The 14,383-nt window shown below is 40.1% G+C and overlaps 1 protein-coding gene across 7 annotated transcripts in view; it reads right to left on the bottom strand.

Moving 5' to 3' along the window:
* ADD3 (adducin 3) overlaps positions 1-14,383 on the bottom strand; it is a 92,113-nt gene that overhangs the window by 23,272 nt on the left and 54,458 nt on the right. For 6 of the 7 annotated variants that reach the window (XM_038140026.1, XM_038140029.1, XM_038140025.1 and 3 more), the window contains one exon: positions 979-1,202. In XM_038140026.1, coding sequence (XP_037995954.1) covers positions 979-1,173 — 195 coding nt within the window. In that variant the 5' untranslated portion in view covers positions 1,174-1,202. Of the gene's footprint in view, positions 1-978; positions 1,203-5,527; positions 5,863-14,383 lie in introns of those variants that run through there. The other variant, XM_038140028.1, reaches the window with a different exon arrangement.

Genomic DNA, 14,383 nt, shown 5'->3' with positions numbered 1-14,383 from the left:
GACTTGAAAAATAATAAATTCCTTAGTCAACAGGTTCACGTTATACTCAAAGCAACACACAGATCCAAGAGACACTCCAGGACAACACTTTAGCAAACAATCCTGTTATTCATGGACGACTATAATAGGGTGATTATTAACAGCTGTTTGCAATCTCTTTACATATGGAAAAGCTTCAAAAAAAAATTACAGAAGCACCCCAATTTACAGAGGAACTGAAGACAGAAGGATCTGTAAAGCTGCTTAGCCCCTTCCCAGTCCCATTATCCTCCATTCTCGCATTACACATGGATACCCCTAAAGGATCATTCCACAGGTCTTACTCCCTATGGCTTCACAATACTCAAGGCAGCAGCATTACTTTCCAATGTATTCATCAGGTTAAACTCAAAGAATACAGGTATTAAAATAGAAATTAAAACTACGACAAATGTGGTTCAATAGATTGAATAGTTTTATATGTAGTCTACACAAGTACTGAACTTACACAACCAGTAGATGAGCACTAATGTGGCTAAGTAGGGGTATAATCACCCTCAAGGACATAAAAAGAACATAGTCTAGCTTTTAAATAAACTTAACCCAATTATAAATGTTAATTAAAGCATTCCTGATGCAAATGATAGGTTAATATTCAAACCCAGAAAGCAGAACACTACGTAATGCCCTAATTTGTTCCTATTTGACCAGTGACTCCTTCACTCTCTTCCCTGTCCCTAAGTTTTAATTAGGAACCCCGCAGCCATCCACATCTTTCTGTAACAATGCAATGAACCATAAGAATATAAAAGTATCAGGAGAAAAAACAACACTATAAAGGCTGCTTGTCCACAGAAAAAACACCACACCAACAAAATGCCGGATAATCTGTTTAGTGACTTTTCTTAGAAGATGGTCCAGGATATTCCATCTAGCTGTGACACTGATTCCTTTTTTTATAACACCCTTTCCATTTTACTCCCCATTAGTGGCACTCACAGGGCTCTGCAGTATCTGGGTGACCCTCTTCCTTTGCTCCATCATATTGAAGTCCTGCCTGAGGTCAGGGGACATGTTCCTCTCCCGGATGTACTCCGGGTCGTTCTCATTGATGCGATCGAAGTACCGCTCCTTGTGAGGCATCGTGGCGGGGGGAGGAGTAGTGATCACCACCTGGCTGGCATCAGCACTCATGCTTCAACACTGTGCAGGGAATGCTTCCCCTGAAACAAAAGGAAAGCGGGGAAAAATGTTAGTTCAAAGGAGGCCAGTGCACGGAACTTCCAGGTCTGGACACAGCTAATGTCCCTTTGCATCTCTGCAGATCATGTAAAATGAAAGGAGAACAAGTGAGTAACTATCACATTCAGAAAATTTAGGAAAGATTCTAGAAAAATGGTTAAACACCATTAGTAAGTTCTCTGATAGTGCATAATCACCTTTATTTGAGGTAAAATAAAAACCAAAAAGCATACAATTAAGAGTGACATTTGAAATGACCAATGTACATTTTATGACAAACTTTCCTCTGTAATTTTACACTACACTTACCACCTCCCAAGGTTTTTATACAGCTCTCCATCCCGAGCTGTTCAAGCAAAAACCCAGAAGAGAAGGCCTGTTTAATATCTGCTCAGAGCTCATCTCCCAGCATGAATGAAGAAATTCCTCAATTACAGCACTTTCAAGGCATCTCATAACCACAGCTTAAAAACAAGGCTTCAGGACACTCAAGGACCACCAGGGAATTTCCACTGAGCTCCAGCTGGTGCCTCCTCTTTCACAAAACACTTGGAGACATTGAGGGAACTGCAGAGGTTTTATCTTGGCTTACACATCCATAGCAAACAGCTGAGCTTTAGCTTTTCTCCTTTTGTGTGCAATTGTATGCAAAGATCCTCACTGAGGCTCATTACATTAGGAAAGGAAAAAAAAAAAAACCCAACAAAAATACTTTCATGTCTTGGTAGAAAGCTTAAAAATCTCATTAAAAAACCTGATAAGCATTTGTAAACACAAACAAAACTGGATCAAAAGGAAAGAAGCAGACACCTGAATTTTCATACAAAGAATCAGGCTCAAAAGCACACTCAGGAACACCATTCCTCAAAAGCTACTGAAGAGGGACACTTTCTCAGGTTTGAGGAACAAAGAGAAGTAGGATTTGAAGGACAAGATAAGTTTATTATGAAAATACATTTTAACATGCAAATATCTACAGTCAATAATACATTTAATATAAAAATATTTGCATGAAAAAATATTTGGTATGTAAATTCATATCTTCAGAGGAAAAAAGCCAAGTCAAGCAGTGTTCAAGAGTGTGGTTTGACATTCTGGTATCAGTGGATCAAAGTGTCCTTGCTCTGTGGCAGAGTTCACAGTTGAAGCATCCAAACTGCCTCCACTGTAATCTCACATATTTCCCAGGTGGAAGAAACACTGGGAACCCCTGTCAAAACCAGCTTCAGCAGCTCAAGCCCTCCTCCTGCCTGCAGTAAGTCCTTTCAGTCCTTGTAACACCCTCTGCTGCTCAGCCACACCATGACCCAGGCTGGCAGGAGGATGCAAACTAGTTTTCAGCCTGTTTCCTACACTGATTCCCAAATGGCTTTGCTGAGAGCACAAGGATGAAATCCTGGGGCACTGCAGCCCTGTAACGAAGTATGAAACTCCAGACAGAAACCACCGACAGAGCTGGGAAAGCTTTAGCAGGTAAGAGCCAAGAAAACTTATGTCTGTGACTTTCTTGTATACTACAGATTATGATAAAATTTGGGATTGAGATGAAACACAACAATTCCTACAGGTTTAATTGGTTTTGCTCTTCCTGCCATTTTTTTTTTTCCCACAGAGAGAGAGAAAAAGAAAACATCATCTGGGATGCAACATTATCCAGCTGCACACACAGAGCTCCCAGGAGGTACCTGGCATGCTGGATGAACATACCATGTTCTGGGATGTATAATTCACATCCTGGAGACAAGCTCCATGAACTCTGATGGCTTCATTCCAGAGGCTGAGGAAACACATTGGTGAGTTTTTGCATTTGCTGCTCGGGTGCAGTAGGAGTTCACTCAGTATTTGCTGACTGACCTCTGGAAAGCCTGGGATGTGGGATCAGTTTGGGGATGCTGGGGAGAAAATGGGGTTTGCTTCAAGGAAGTGAGATTTTGGGGAAAATCTGGTAGAAGTATGAAAGGAGCTTAAGTTTTTCTGATGAATTAACTCTTGGGATGGTGTCTGGGGATCTGACCACCGCTTAGCCTAGGAAAAATACCCTTACAAATGTAATTGTGTGTTGTGCCTCTGCTCCACTGCCCTGTGTGTACCTTCCCTTTATCCCCTGCCCAAAATGGTGAGGTTTACAAAGAAAAAGAAAAAACAGCACCTGGAGAAAACATAAGACCATGAGATCACTGTCTACATGCGACAAGGTACAAAAAACTCGAGACCAGACCTGTCAGCCTTCACTGCTGTCCATCTGTGTTGGGATAAGAACCTCCATCTGAGCCAGAACAGACACCTTCCATCACCTGCAGGTAACTAAAAGCAGTCTAGAAAGCCAGATAGTAAGAGCCTTGCTTGAACTGGTGAGCAGCTGTGACTCCTGCTCTTTTCCTCCTTCCCTGGAGTTGACTTAACTGGCCATTTATTTGCCTAAAACCTGAACTGTTAACCCCAAGTAGGAGACTTGCTCAGCTGCTGATCGACTCAGTTGGCTGGATCAACCGCACGCATGTCTGAACTTCAAAACACATTTATTGTTATTATTATAGGTTTATAGGACATAATTAGTTCAAGTCCATTACTTTACAATTCATTCTTACAGTGACAGAAAAGCCCATTCATCTGTAAAAATGGCACAAATGTGACTGGCAATACCCAAAATCCACGAAAGAGATTTTTCTAATTGCCTTGGACTTTAGTTTTTCCTCTTTCCTTTCAGCCTGGTTTGTTACCTCTAGCCATTAAGATTACAACACTGAAGTCCTTGTAGTACAAAACCCCTCCATTACTGAACATAATATGGGTTTTGGGTCCAGTTGTTCTTATTAGGTCTGGTTCAATGCCCGCTCTGTTGGGCCCAGGCTGACTCTCATATAACCCCTACTGTTTCCTGGAAAATTTTCAAACAAATCAACCATTCTTTTATTATTTATTTGCATCTTCTACTGATTTTTTTTTTTTTTAAGAAAGAGGATATTTGTTAAAAATGCCATCAGCTTTAGGGGACCAAAAATTATTATCGCCTTCTCAGCACAGAACCAGCAATAAGACAAAAGTATTGACAGAAAATCCAGATCTCAACATCTATGAATTATGATAGAGGATCCTCTCCCCCACCTTTTTTTTTTTTTTTTTTTTTAATTGTGTGTGTGTGAGATACTTGTGCCTAGAGAAGAAATCAGCTTTGCTGCAAGGCTACTTTTGGCTTCCACCCCCTCCAATGCTGTTTATGAATTAAAGAAAGTGAGGCACCACCTTCGTGAGCAGTACTAGCTAACATTTCTTATGCATGCTCCAGACTGGTTGCAGAGACAGGCACAGGTAGAAATGAGAGCCTATAGCAACAAGACACTATATCTAGACTGGTCAGAAAGAGAAATCAAATATATCCTCAGGTCTGATTCTATCCTGGTGAGAGCCATCACTCCTGGTCTGCTGAGGCACACATTCTAGCCCACATTTTGACCTAACATGCACATGCTGACACACTACAAAGAGATTCAAAGTTAAAGAGCAGCCCATACTTGGGCTCACAGTTTGCCCACGCTTGGTTCAATGGCTCCAGTGTGGGGCCTAACTAAGAACTGAAATTCAGAACGGATAAATTTTTGTTACACAGAATCCTCATCTCTGCTGAAAATACTTGTAAGGACCTGTAAAACAAAAAGGCTCACAAGGTCTTGCTACAATGTAACTTGTTAATCTAACATCACTTCCCCCTCCGAGCTCTGCCCTCCTGGTTCATGCTGAACTGAATTCTGATACAAAAGAAAACAGGTCGTGTCCTCCGGTGCTTTGATGCCTTATATAGCTCATGGGTTTGGCTTCCATATCCTGTTCTGTATTTTATACCCGTAACTGGGCTACAGAGAGAAAGTAGAACATACCCCCTCTGCCAGGAAGCTGTTTATCTCTACTTAGGAGTAAGTCTTATTTAATGAAAGCTTCAATTTTTTTCCCAGGAACTCGGAACTGTTGATTTTAGGTTGCAACATTACATCCTGAGCATCCCCATCTGACACTTTGTAAAATCCAAGTAACCTGCGGTGTTGCTTTTGTTGCAATAACTATCTTCAATGTCAAATCACTAAAATAATAATGAGGTCAGAGACACAAGAAGTACTAAAGTAAAAAGAAGTGCAGGAGACCAAATGCGAGGAAAATTTATATTGAGAAAGAACCCCCCAGAAAGCACTGACTTGATATATTTATATCTTTCATAATGTACTGAATGTATATAAAAAATAAATACCACCAGACAGAATAACAGCTAAGGGACCAAATTATTAGATCACCTAGCAACAGAACATTAACCTACCTTTTATGCTGATCTTTTCTGGCTGGTTTCAGACATCTCCATTTTCTCTATGCAGTGCAATCCATCTTACTGAGAGTTCCCGGCACTGCAAGCCAGCAGTGTGTGCACGGCATCATTAACTGCTGTGAGTGATTTGGGGTCTGAGCACTCGGGCTGGGCTAGCCCGCATCAGAGCGGTTCCTCTCAGGAGCACGCTGAGCTCTTCTGCTCCTGCGATTTCTCGCCTGCTTGTTTTTAAGGAACAGTCTGCTCTCTCTCCCCCCAACCCCCCCTCCAATATCTTGTCTGCCAGGAGACTTGTTGGAAGCAAACTGGGCGTCTCTTGATCTCAGTTCCAGCCTCCCCATGAAACAGGTTCCAGTCTGAATCAAAGACTTGGCTTTAGCAAACACCGTCAGCTACCTACGTCAGCTGGCAGCAGCACACACACTTCAGGAATATGGGGGAATGGTTGAGAGGGATGGGGAAATATGTAGGAGAATGTGGACTGAGAAGAGGGTCACCAATGTTATTTTCTGGCACTAGAAAGTTAACTGTTCATCCTCCCTCCTACATCTTTTAGTAATGACACACAAATGAATAACTGCAACTCTTTCAAGGCAAAAAAAAAAAACCAAAACTGGGGAAGCACCTCAAAATTAAATTTATTCTGAAATTCAACTGATGGGGACATCAAATACTATAAATACCTGAGTTGAAAGATTTTATTATTTTTTCTTTAATCTTACAATGGATTAGGGATTTTCTTACTTTACACATTGTTCAGGTGAGTAAGATGTGTGTTCAGATGCTAGTATTTCCTAAACTCAATTTGTGGAACTGAAAATAACTAGATAGGTAGCATTTGTTTAAAATTTTATTAATTGATTTTACTAATATACAGGAATTCCTTGCACTAGCACTCCAGCCATACTACACCCTTAAATTGACACAAATTAATTTGCATTTAAAAATAGTCAAATCACGTCCCAGCCTGCCCAGCCTTTCTCCCTTTATCACATCTTCAGATTCATACCAGCAAATGCTTGTAAGGGTTCTTTAAGTTGGTTTGAATTTTATTAAATAGATTGATTTTCAGCTGTATCAATTACCCTGCCAGTTAACTGCATATCTACACAAATGTTTGTTCTGAAAGAAAGATAATGATGATACAGGAGTGTCAAACACCATTTCTTCCAGTAGCAATGCAGCCATAAACAATTTGTCATACTACAGCCCAAACTGGTTACTAATCAAATAGTCTAATCCAGCACTGCATATTTAAGTCCCTCTGCTTTTAAACAGAGCAAGCTAATAAAATGATTATCTCTTTTCAGCCACATCGTTAAAAAGACTGTATGGCAGCAAGATAATTTTTTTCCTAAGAAATAAGAACTTGAGTGCATTTGAACCTTGTTTTTGTGTTGCTGTGTTAAATCTAAAGCATTATTTTTTCCCAGTAACATCATGCAATGTTAAAGTCAACACAAATAGTCAAGCTGTGCAACTCACACTTTACTCAGTGTAAACTGGAACTGAGCCAGACACACTTTATTGTCAAGAAGTGAGAACTAAGTGGGTCGCTGACAGCCACACAGAACATGAGAATTTGAGGCCTGTAGCTTTACCTTTAACTGCAGGGGTGATGTTTTTTCTCTGTTATGGAAGGTTCCTTATAATGCACTCAGCCTGTAGCAGGTGCAGTCTGCACATCCACATTTGCAGCCTGGCCTGCCAACATTTTTCAGCACAAGTGGGGAAAAAACTTCCGGAGCCCAGAATGCTGGTTTGATGTATCCAATATGCTCTACCACATGGCCATAAATGCTATTTGCATGCATGGAGTCTCACAAATGAACTTGCATGCTTAACCCTGCAGACCCAAACTATTTCCTTCACTGCTGCATGAGTATTGCATGTAAAAAAAAAGGAAGGAACCCTTGATAAGCAAATTATACAGTCACCCTTTTCTGAGAGTCAGTGTGATAAAAGACAAAACCACTCAAAAGCACAACCCTGGGAGTTCAGATCCAAGGTCCACCCTGCCCACTGTGGAACCCCTTGTGCCAAGGAAAGGCAGTACATAACCAGGATGTTGCCATCACTGCACTGCGTGACACCTGAGCAGCCAGCAGTGTAATGGTTTCCTTGTTCTGCTCCATGAAATGTTTTCTTGTTTTACACAAAAACTGTTAAGATTGTGCAGACAATATGAACATTTTGAGATTATGATGCTCTGTACACAGAACATGCAAGTCAGAACAAACCCAGTCACACATGTAAACTAGTTACAGAAAAGTAGCAGAGGAGGAATACAGTTTGTTGGTGAAACAATTTACGCAGGTGACAATGAAAAGCGCTTTATTTTTAAAGACTCACCCCTGCTTATCTACATAATCACTTGTACTTAAGTCACCTAAAAATATTTCACGAGTTAGTAGACAACAGAGAGCTAAATTAAAAGATTACGTTCTGGTAGCACTTATCCGTATTAAGCTGTGAAAGTAGGCACACACACATAGCCCACACACAGAGACAACGGCTGAACAATGTCCCTGTGTCACCTGAAAAACATGAAACCTGGGCTCCCCCACAGTATGAAATAAGAACTTCTCTGTGAAAAGAAAACTTCACTGCAAAAGCTGATGTCAGTCACAGCCTTCCATATTTCACAACACTCTCCCTCTCCCTCTCTTGCAAAGTCTCCAGCTTCCTCTGGTGACTTTTTTATTGGGCTGTCCCTGACCTGCACACATGCAGGGGAAAACAATTCTACTTTATATACAGATCTACATAAGTTTATGGAGTAGAAGAAATAAGTCTGTTATGTAAATACTTTTTTTTGAAACCCATTGAGTCACATCAACCTGGACAGAGCCATTTGGAGTAACAAGGACTACTCCCAGCCACCTGCAGGAGCCCTCCTGGGTCACTGGTACAATGTGTGCCACTGGAGAGCAGGGAAACCTCTTATCAATCCCAGGGCACACGAAAAGTCTTTATGATTTATGGCAGTTTGACTATCCTGAGAAATGCCATGGCCAAAGCAGCTGCCTGCTGGGTTATGCTGGAGGGTCAGAGGCTGCAACGGTGGGCAATCCAGATGATCAACACAAGGCAACTGCTGGATTTCACAAATATTTACACCAACAACCAATCTTGTGTATGGTAGCACGCAGCCAAACCTTTTTATTGCCCAAACCCCTGGAGTTCCTCTCTCTTCACATCAAATCCTGACCTTTAGCACCACCGACAGCTCAGTGTAGAGCCCGTTTCAGACCACCACTGTGCACTGACCATATGGAATTGCAGCACAACGCCCTCCATAACTCACAAGTGAGCACTGGGAAACCTGGCCAACAGCTAACCTCAGTAGGACAATTGTAACTGGAAACTTGAGGAAAAGATGAAATTGTGCCAGGTCTTCGATCATACAGTCTTCAGGACAAATTGTATCTTTATTAATATCATGCACCACACCCTGCACAACTCTCCCCAGTTCATCTTGGGATCTCTGAATCAACCTGCCATAAATTTTATATGAAGAGCAATAACATAAGTCACATTAATACACCAATATCAGCTTGACCATGTCAAAATAAACTGGCTAGCCTCTCAAAAAAGGAATTTTAACATTTTACTGACTTATACATCATTCTCACATTAAACAGAAAACAAGAGCATTTCAAAAAGCTGATTTATGATAGCTATAGCTAAAACTCAAAATATTTTAGATAAAACAACAGAACTGCATATATTGATTTCACATATGAAGAAGAGGCTTAGTGGAACTATTACGGTCGTCTTAAGGTTTTTAACTAGAATTTATAAATAGTAATTTTAGGGATTGAGGAAAGTGTGAGACAAATGATGCCAGCCAAGCCCAGGCCTGACTGTGCAGCAGGCACATTGCCACTGACTGGCCATGAACAAGGGAAAAAAACCTTAGGCATTGTGAGAAAAGAGATATCCCCTTACTCTAACAAATGCTTAAAAAAGGCATGCTCAAATTGAGGTGTAGAGGGAAGGCTCTGTTAATAGGACTAACAGCTTATAGAAGCCATGAGATGGCACAAGGGACAAAAAACTGTAAATCACTATTCACAGATTATTCTGAGAGTGTCTTTCTCACACCATTCAAAGCTCCAAGACTCTTTTTTCTCCATTACCAAAATTAGTCTTGCTTTAGCATATGGGACATTTTTTCCCCTCCTTGGTCCATTTACAAACGTTTGTGACTGTCAAAATGTAACAAGTGAAAAGTGAACAAACACACAGAATTTGATGTAGGTTATAGTTGCATCCCTAATACTTACAAAATTACCATCTTTAGAGGACTTAAGTTACACAGACCTTATGCTACAATTTTTCATGTTTTCCTGGCTGCCTTGAGGCGATCCTGCCCCTCCCAGTGCACCTCTGAAAATACCATTCCCTAATTGTGCTAAGCACAGCTCTCCATGAAGCTTGAGTCTACAGTGGTTACAAAAAGACATCAGGGTTAAAAATAACCTGGGAGAAGAGAGCAGGGGAAAGTGTGGAGCAGAGCAGAGCAGGGCCACAAGGACCTGGCTGACCGACTCAAAAGTTCAAAAGGCAGCTACTTTATTAGCTGCGTTCACAGCATGTTGCTTTAATTATCCTTCCCAGGGAAATCCCTAGGATTTACAGTAGTGAGAAACTCTTTTTCAGTGTATAGTCACATGGTTAATATTGTCTTCAGCTTGCTTGAAAATAATTAACCCCTCCCAACAAACTACCCAACTGGCATATGCAGAAAGTTTCACAGGCATTCAGAGTTTAACCTATACAAATATGCACATCAATCTCAATTGACTTGGCCTGAATTTGACCTCCTTCTTGTCTCTGCCACCTTTTGCTCACGGTATTAGAAAAGCAAATTGAATTTAGAGAGCCAAAGGTCTTCTACACCTTCAGGAATGGAAAACTACTCCCCTGAGATTCAAGCAAGCCCAGCTGACGGCAGAGGGTCACTTTGGACTTAACCACAGCCCTGAACAGAGAAGCAGATGTGCCCAGAGCAGCAGCCAGCACATCTCTGAACAAGTGCTGAAGATTTACTAACAAAAGCCTTGGTAAGACAAACAGTGAGGGGTAGGGTGAGTCAGCATCAAGCCCGGTAGTAAGAGCAGTATTATAAAAGTCAAAAGCAGAATGTATAAATATTTCATAATTAGTTTACTATTATTTTCCAGTACAAGCAAGCGATTATGTACTGTTATCCCATAATTCTCCTCCTCCATCATCACTTGTAAGCCCAGGAAACCTGGATAAAATAAAAGACACTCCACAGCAAACTACTCTGGTATTGAAGAGCATGAATGCATCCTGGCATGCTTCACAAAATCATGGGGACTTGCACACATTTGTGATTGTTCTTAGGATGGAACACCAGCTGACATTGAACACTTGTCCTAGAGATTCAAACCATCCTCTCCTTTGATCTCAGTTGCATGAAGCATGAATATTTCATGTCTAAAGAGGAGATGGTCCAATGTACTGAGAACAGAACTTTCCAGCAGCCAAGGTGGTACAAGCAACTATCCCCCCAGACTACTTCAGAAGACACTCACTTTATACTTCAGCATTGTCATGCAAGTGAGGAATGAAGAAAAGCTTCCTGGTGTCTCCTGTAACCAGGGACTTGAAGAAGCTGCAGCATCAGTAACTCAGAATCCCAGTTGCAAAGACTCTGCTATAGTTTTGAAGGCACGTGCAGCCTTTGATCAGTCACATACAACACTAAAGACTCTCCCTCAAATCCTTCCCCAAACAATTCTTCCAATTTTGCCTTCTACTGGTTTTTTTTTTGTTTGTTTGTAATTTCAAGAATATTTTGAAGCCAACAAATATATTAGATGGATCTCTCTTCTAGTTAAAACTAAATACTTAAGAGTAATTTTATTTGAATTTCCAAAGCTCATTAGTAAGCCTGGCCTGAAAATGCTATTGGCTTTTTCACAAATAAACCTGTGTATGTTTATACTGAGTGGAAGTATCTGACACGTTACCCATGGGCTGAAGTTCAGAGCCTGAAATGTAGAGGCAAATTCTTCTCTCAACTCTAACATTAAGAATTAAAAGCAACAAATTTAAAAGTCAATTAGCGATTTTTAGAAAAATTACATTATGTTCTGAGCTTTGGTGATACTTTTTTTTCCTCAATATTTGAATAACTGATGGAAATGATCCTAGGTAAACAGCATTTCACCTTATACCATAAGAAAATTATTGATGATACAAAAAAATGTCTGAGACTATGGATATTCCATCTACTTGATGAATAAAGGTAACATATTTTCTAGGTTTTTCAGTTTTTTGGTTTTTTTTTTCCACTTTTGTGTTGGGTGCTTTGTGGGTTTTTTATAAACATCTGTAAAAACCTAATGCTGTTCAAAGAATTAAAGGTCTCCATGCAAGAACATGCCCAAAAAATACCACAAAACTTGATTAATACAGTGCTGAATAATAGGTGATTAGATGCTTGCCAAGGGCTCCTTCATGACAGCTCTCACAGATGTGCTGGAATGCTGTGGAGGACAGCACTGACCCAGGGCAGCCAGAGCTCTGCCTTAACCACAGTGGGATGAGGAAGGACCACATCTTTTTTTTTTTTTTGGAACTCGTTTCTTAATCCAAAGAGGAAAAAAGGAATCTGCAGGACTGATCTGGTCTCAGGAGTTTGATCTCAAAGGCTTCTAGAAGAATAGGAGTAAGTGCTGCTTTTAGAGTTGGGCAGTACTTAGATTTATTTTTTTCCTGTAAGATATGTTCTTCTAACTTGCTAATTTATCACATCATTTTGGGCAGGGAGATAGCTGGATTTCTATTTCTATTTTAATTACTGAGTGATGCTTCCAGTGTGCATTGAAACAAGCATGTAAGATACCATTTGGGGGTTGCTGTGGGTTTATAATTTTGTTCTTTTTAATTCTCTGGCAAATTGCTAAGGAATTTTGATTTTGGCCTGCCTCAGTACATGTTCTCTCTCTGTGATAAATTATCAAAACTAATCAAAGTTTGTGCTGAAAAGCAGTCAGTATGATGTGATGAAAGCATGCAAAGTTTTGTGTTATATGAACAGACTTTTTCTTGAGACTTCTGGCTTCAAACTCAGAAAAGTGGAATTCATAATGAGAAACACTCCTACCTGGCACACAACCCCCGTCCCTCAGAGGGTGCAATTATACAATTATGCTGGGTGAAACCTGAAGAAAGGTTTTCATTACATCTATCCTATGTTCATTTTCATGTCATATTCAACATGTTGTTTGTAGCTGCATGATATTGGACTGGGAGACCAGTGGTTTCTAGAAGGCTAAAATGGATGGTTTATTTTTTTGAAGTTATTTTTAACTGTCACATTCACGAGGCACTGGATATGAAGCCTTCAATAATTATACATCTGATATATAAATAGCAAAACACAAGAAATAAGTAAACAAACAAAGCTATCCCTTCCTGGCCACTCCTGGCATGGTGCAGCAGGTCATGGGCATGCCTGGCTGTCCAAAAGTAAATCAACAGCCATCCTGAGCTAACAGCACATTCCACCTTTTCACTCTCTGTTAGAAACTGTCTCCCACAACAATAAGTTCTCCAAGTTGGTGGTTTCATTCTTTTATCCACAAAAAGTAAGTATTGCCTTGTGTAATTATGGCAGCACTTTCACAAGTTCAGAAACACAATGCCTTAATGTTACTTGTCTATTTAAGACTGTAATATTTTATACACCTAAAAGGTTTTTGCCCCTTTTGCAGGAAAGCATGATTTAGTCTTTAAAACGGAGAATTTAAATTATCTCTTGATTCTGCAAACTTGTGATCGAGTTCAGTTAATTATCTGCACTTAACCTGGATTTTTTTTTAGTCAGTGCCCTATAATCAGATGGACTGAGCAACTTGTACTTCAGGTACTGAGGATGCTGCTCAGCATCAAAATCCTGCATCTTTAACCAGATATCAGTTTCTGAAAAGCACAAGCAAATGATGTTTTTACCTTTGTACCAAGTTTGGCTTAAAGTAAGCAATAGGTTCAAAAGTTAAGTGGCAGGAATTAATACATGCACAGCATGATCAGGTAAGATCTCATTCTCATAGAGCAGCAGGTGAACAAGCAGTACCTGGACCTCTCTCTGACCTGCAGCATAAGCCCAGACACAGATCCAGGCATTTAAAACAACCTCCCATGATAATTAAGCTGAAGTTGTAAACAAGCATAATTTTGCAAACATGGACTATAAAAGGGGAACCTGGATATAGAAGAGTCAGTACTTTCTTTCTTCTTAATAAGCAGTGTTTGTGCCCAAGGTGGGAGTACTTCTGAAACACAAACAAAGCAATAGGTATGTTTGGAAATTTAAATCTGTAGGTTAAATTTAAAAACAGCATGTACCCTCATAGCATACTAAAGGCTAGCCAGTGTTAAAACTGGTATCTATAAATAGCATAAGCTCATTGTTCTGAGAGGAGACCAGCATTCAATATTCTCCAGGTGCCAGTGAGCAATGACCCAAGTTAGTTCTACTTCAGCAATAAAAGCACTTGACAAAAATGACAAATGTACAAGTAGAGGCTGATTTTTTTTTTTTTGGTGCCATCTTCTTCCATTTCCGATTGCATCATTACCACTAACAGAAAGATAAGTCAATTCAAATAATGACATTCAAGTGATCCCATGTAAAAAAAAAAAAAAAAGAAAAAAGAGAACCACATTTTCATTGTTATTCTTGCATCTCATCTGACCTCCTCAGTACAACCACGAAAAAGACAAGGTGGGGGGAAAAAGGAGGAAAAACAAAAGACCAAACCAAAAATCTGAACAAATTGCTGCACAGGCTCAGAATATCAGTTAAGA

The sequence above is a fragment of the Motacilla alba genome, chromosome 6 (genome assembly GCF_015832195.1).
Source record: "Motacilla alba alba isolate MOTALB_02 chromosome 6, Motacilla_alba_V1.0_pri, whole genome shotgun sequence".
Taxonomy (NCBI): domain Eukaryota; kingdom Metazoa; phylum Chordata; class Aves; order Passeriformes; family Motacillidae; genus Motacilla; species Motacilla alba.
The sequence above is the reverse complement of the archived record's forward strand: the minus strand, read 5'-3'. Positions and strand labels throughout refer to the sequence as shown.